At 45.8% G+C, this 5,248-nt stretch overlaps 1 protein-coding gene across 2 annotated transcripts in view; it reads right to left on the bottom strand.

Moving 5' to 3' along the window:
- Positions 1-4,734: 4,734 nt before the first annotated feature.
- LOC127740707 (glycine-rich protein DOT1) overlaps positions 4,735-5,248 on the bottom strand; it is a 12,972-nt gene continuing 12,458 nt past the window's right edge. For both annotated transcript variants that reach the window (XM_052252285.1, XM_052252286.1), the window contains one exon: positions 4,735-5,056. In XM_052252285.1, coding sequence (XP_052108245.1) covers positions 4,911-5,056 — 146 coding nt within the window. In that variant the 3' untranslated portion in view covers positions 4,735-4,910. The remainder of the gene's footprint in view (positions 5,057-5,248) is intronic.

Raw genomic sequence — 5,248 nt, 5'->3', positions numbered from 1 at the left:
TCAAGAAAAATGAGTATCCGGAGATCCGACATGAAATCCGAAGAAGAGGTTGGGAAGTCCTAACCAACCCCATGGAACAAGTCAGAATCTTAATGGTTCAAGAGTTCTATGCCAATGCATGGATCACTAGGAACCATGATCAAAGTATGAACCCGAGTCCAAAGAATTATCTCACAATGGTTCGGGAAAAATACTTAGATTTTAGTCCGGAAAATGTGAGGTTGGCATTCCACTTGCCCATGATGCAAGGAGATGAACGCCCTTACATTAGAAGGGTCAACTTTAATCAAAGGTACAAGCCCTCCACCATGGCACGGCTAGCTTTTCCTCACCTTATTTGCCATCTATGTTACTCAGCTGGAGTTATCATAGAAGAAGACATCCTCATTGAAGAGGATAAGCCCATCACCAAGAAGAGGATGGAGCAAGCAAGAGAGACCCTCCACGGTTCTCAAGAGATGCATGAGGAAGCTCATCATCAAGAAATTCCTATTAAGGGTGTGGAGCTCTGCTGTACCTCAAGTTTCAATACAATTACTATTACTTTTTATTCAATTCTCTTTTATTCTTATTCCAAGATATACGTTGCACAACACTTTGATGAATGTGATGATCCGTGACACTCATCATCATTCTCACCTATGAACGCGCGTGATTTACAACCACTTCCGTTCTACCCTAGACCGGGCGCATATCACCTTGGATTCCTTAAACAGAATCTTCGTGGTATAAGCTAGAATTGATGGCAGCATTCATGGGAATCTGGAAGGTCTAACCTTGTCTGTGGTATTCCGAGTAGGATTGATTGAGAACCGACAGATGATTAGCCGTGTTGTGACAGAGCGTAGGAACGTTTTCACTGAGAGGATGGGATGTAGCCTTCAACAAGGGTGATGCCTCCAGACGACTAGCCTTGCAGTGACAGCGCATAGGACCATTTTCCCGAGAGGATTAAAAGTAGCCATTGATGATGGTGATGCCCTACATACAGCTTGCCATGGAAAGGAGTAAGAAGGATTGGATGAAAGCAATAAGAAAGTAGAGATTCGAAAGGATTCTAGCATCTCCACACGCCTATCTGAAATTCTCACTATTAATTTACATAAGTATTTCTATCCCTTTTTATTTTCTATTTATTATTAATTTTTGAAACCCATAACCATTTAATCTGCCTAACTAAGATTTACAAGGTGACCATAGCTTGCTTCATACCAACAATCTCTGTGGGATCGACCCTTACTCACGTAAGGTATTACTTGGATGACCCAGTACACTTGCTGGTTAAGTTGAACGGAGTTGTGTCCACACATAGCCAAGAGCCATAATAATGATTCCATACAACAACAAAGAATACTACATTGATGTGATCACAATTTCGTCCACCAGCGGCCCCGGGACTGATCACCCCGGTAGCCCATAAATCACCACGATAGCAAACGGCTACACTACAAAGCCACGACTTGGCCCCACAAACGGCAACTACAAACCAATAACGGTGAACATAAACGGCAACACTACCAGACGAATTAAAGTATTAATTAACAAAGCGGGCAAAAAACCCAATAAAACAAACTGTTCACAAAAGCCAAAGCAAACGGCCAACCAAAAGTTTCATACAAAATGAGAGGAATCACTTTTTGGGAACGTCAACAATCTTCCCGTCCTTGATCACCTTGAAGACACCAATTGCCGACGTGTCGAAACCAGGAGCAACAATTTTGACCTGAGCCTTAAGGGCCTCCTCGGTCGCCAGGATCGCGCCCTTCCCCTGCTTGACGACGTCTTTGTACTTTGTTTTTAACGCTGCCAACTCAGCCTCCACAGCTTGCTTCTCCTTCTCCATCTCGGCCACCCGTTTTTGTGCCGCGCCGACCTGACTCTCTAAAGTCATTTCGCGATCAACAAGACGTGAAATCGTGGCGTCCGACTCTTCCAACTTTTTCTCAGCGGTAGTGACTTTCTTCTCGGCAACAGCAGCTTTCTTCTCGGCGGCGTCAAGCTTTTCATTAGATTGGGTCAGCTGCTCCCGGAGAGTCTCAACTTGTTTAAGCTCATTATTAGCCTTTCCAGCAGATTCCAACCTCCTGCGAAGAGATTCCATCCCGGACAGCTCGAACTCGACTTTCCGAGCTATCACTGCGCCGCGCAAGAGGGTACGATACATCCACCTCGCTTGCCCGGCAAGGGATGATTCATGAAAATGCTCTTCAGTACCAGGAATCAGCTGAGAATCTATAAAGTTCCCGGCGTCGAAGTTCTTTTCCATGACAGTAAGAACCCCCTCAGGACTGCTGGACATTTTCCTCTTCCTTTTGAGGCTAGGAACCTCCTCCACCTCGTCATCGGCATCAGGGTTGGACGTCGAACCCCCAGTACCGACCACCTCGTGGAAGGGGGAAACGTGAACCACCTTATCAACCTGAACCGAGGCACCCTGAGCCGGGGTGCCGGTCTCGTCGACCGCAGCCCCTTGCTCGGAGGCGGCCTTGTCCTCCGGGGCAGCAGCAGATTTCTCATTACCCCCCTCGTCGTCACTCGCGCATAGGAAGGTTTGGAACAAGTTGGGGAGACCCGTTATCTCGGCAGACATTCCCACTGTGAAAAGAAAAAGAAGTCCGTTAGTCGCAATAAGTTATTAGGAAAAGCAAGATGCTAAGAGACAAAGCAAGCAAAGATTCCTCACAAATATAGTTCCGACCGGCCTCCCGGTCACCCATGAGGAGGTGAGGATTCACATGATTCCTCCCAAAGATTGCCAGCAACACGTCGGCAATCCTCCTGTCCACCGCAGCCATGCCCTTATAGGACACTTTAACAAAGGCGTTGGACCCTGCCCCGAAGCTCCAATAGGTCGGGATGAGGCGTGCCCCCTCCAACGACAACCAAAAGGGATGACGACCTTTGACCGGACGGACCTTGAAATATTTATCCTTAAATCCATGATAGGAGTCCTCAAACAGACCAAAAATCCTCCGACCTTGGGCAGACCGGAAGGACATGAACCCCTTCTTATGTTTCCCTTCCTTCGAAGGGTTTGTAAGATTGAAAAAGAAAAGAAAAACATCTACAGACACCGGCAGCTCGAGATACTCACAAACCATCTCGAAACAGCGGATTAAAGCCCAGCTGTTCGGATGCAATTGCGACGGCGCCACGGAAATCCGACCTAGAAGCGCCATCTGGAAGGCGGAAAATGGAATACGGACTCCCACTTGAGTAAACATGGATTTGTAGAACCAAATCCAGTCGGCAACTCGGGGGGCGTGGAAATTAAGCTCGTACAAGCGCTCATGAGGAGCCGGGACGAAGACGTCGTAATTGGCCTCCTCGTCTGTCCCTCCGCACAAGTACTCATTCTGACGGAACTCGGTGAGCTCCTCCTCGCCCATTTGGTTGGGAGAGTCCTTTACATCAGAAACAACCCAGGCGTAGGGGTCATACGCCGCGGGAGAAGGGGAAGCCCGGGAGGCGGTGCGAGCCATACCTACATGGGGGGACCATCCAGTCAGTCTAAGAGGTCGGGAGCTCGGAACGAATACAGAAGCTACCCCCACACTACTCCCCAACTAAGGCTAAACACGATTAAAAGTTAAAGGTCCAAACAAAGTCACACTAAGAATGGCAACCCCCCCAGGACCTAAGATCAACCATCATGCAAGATAAACATACATGCACGAAAAGAAGTAATGGCAGAAGCAAAAAATGACAAAAGATAAAGGAAATTACCTGTGTTGATGACAAAAATCTGGAAAGAAAGCAGCAACAAACGCCCTGGAATTAATAAGGAAGAAGGAGATGGAGGACGACAGAATTGGAATCAGAGGAGATGATCGCCAAATAAACCCCAAAAAGTGCTACTAAACAGTTTTAAAACCACCATCAAAGGGAGCGCGAAAGTCGAAGGGCATATCAGTCTTTGCATAAAGGGTTTCAAACCCATTATGAACATTTAATGCTCGACGCGAAAAATGAGGCAGTAACCAATCGCCCCAGCAACAAATAGGCACGCGTGAAAAAGGCACGTCCTCCCCACGGACGTCCGAATTAGTGACAACACAAGAGGCCAGGAACGGCGCGTCACCAACAGCCCACGCGGCTGTTGCTCACGCGTCGGGGGCACTGTTACGGCCTGGCCCAAGAAAGAACTTGGGCCTACCCGACCCGATCACCACCCGACCTCAACGGTCAGGTGACCCGAACCTGTCCGACCCGCGCATCCGTTTGGGACAGCTGGCCGCCACAACTGTGCAAGGAAGCTTCGAAGAAGATGAGTTCTGTCCTCCTGGGGCCCACACCTGACATAGTATATAAGGGAAGGGTCCTACCTTCCCCCTAGGTACGTCACACTTTCCACCTAACCTATTCCCCACCTGCACACTAGCTGACTAGAGCGTCGGAGTGTCTTTTGCAGGTGGCACCCCCTCTTTTTCCTCAACAAGAGTTCGGCTACCCGGTAGATCCAAACCTAGCACGACCACGATCGAAGCGTTCTCACCCCCTCAAGTGTTCATCCGAGTTGTCCGGTAACCGCTTCACCGAACAAATATATTTCAAGACAAATTAATCTCCTTTAAAACAAAACAAGGAATAATCTATCTAACAAAATTAATTTTTGAAAATAATTTTTTTTGTTCAAAATCAAAGTATTTTATCTAAAATTCTTTTAGGAATCAATTTAGGTATTTATTCTAAAATTAATAAACAAAAATTAGAGGTAATTTCAAACTATGAATATGTATGGTAATATTAAAGATATAATATATATAATTAACGATACATAGTACAAGAGCATGGTGATTGTACTTTATTTCTTAGTTCATAGATGCTACAGTTAGTACATGATGCATCTAGGTTTTTTTTTTTTTAACATTTTTACATCAATAGTAACAGATAACCGCCGCAATGTCTTATCAGCGATCTTGTCCTCCGCCATGTCCTCCACCTCCTCCCCTGCCTCCACCACGACCACCTCCTCTCCCGCCTCCACCATGTCTTCCACGACCTCCTCCTTTCCAGCCTCCGCCATGACCACTTCCTCCCCGGCGATCAGGGTATACTGAATAAAATTAATAGCAACATTTAGGGTAATGTAAATTGTTTTCTTCCTAGGATTTTAATTTTTTTTAATTCGATCCTAACATTTAAATTATAAAAACAATAATACTAGGAATATAAAAATAATTTAAATTTATCTTATTTAACATTTATTAATTATAAAAACAATTAATAAATATTAAATATATAAAAC

The sequence above is a fragment of the Arachis duranensis genome, chromosome 7 (genome assembly GCF_000817695.3).
Source record: "Arachis duranensis cultivar V14167 chromosome 7, aradu.V14167.gnm2.J7QH, whole genome shotgun sequence".
In the NCBI taxonomy this organism is placed as follows: Eukaryota; Viridiplantae; Streptophyta; class Magnoliopsida; order Fabales; family Fabaceae; genus Arachis; species Arachis duranensis.
Note: the sequence above shows the minus strand (reverse complement) of the source record. Positions and strands in the feature narration are given on the sequence as shown.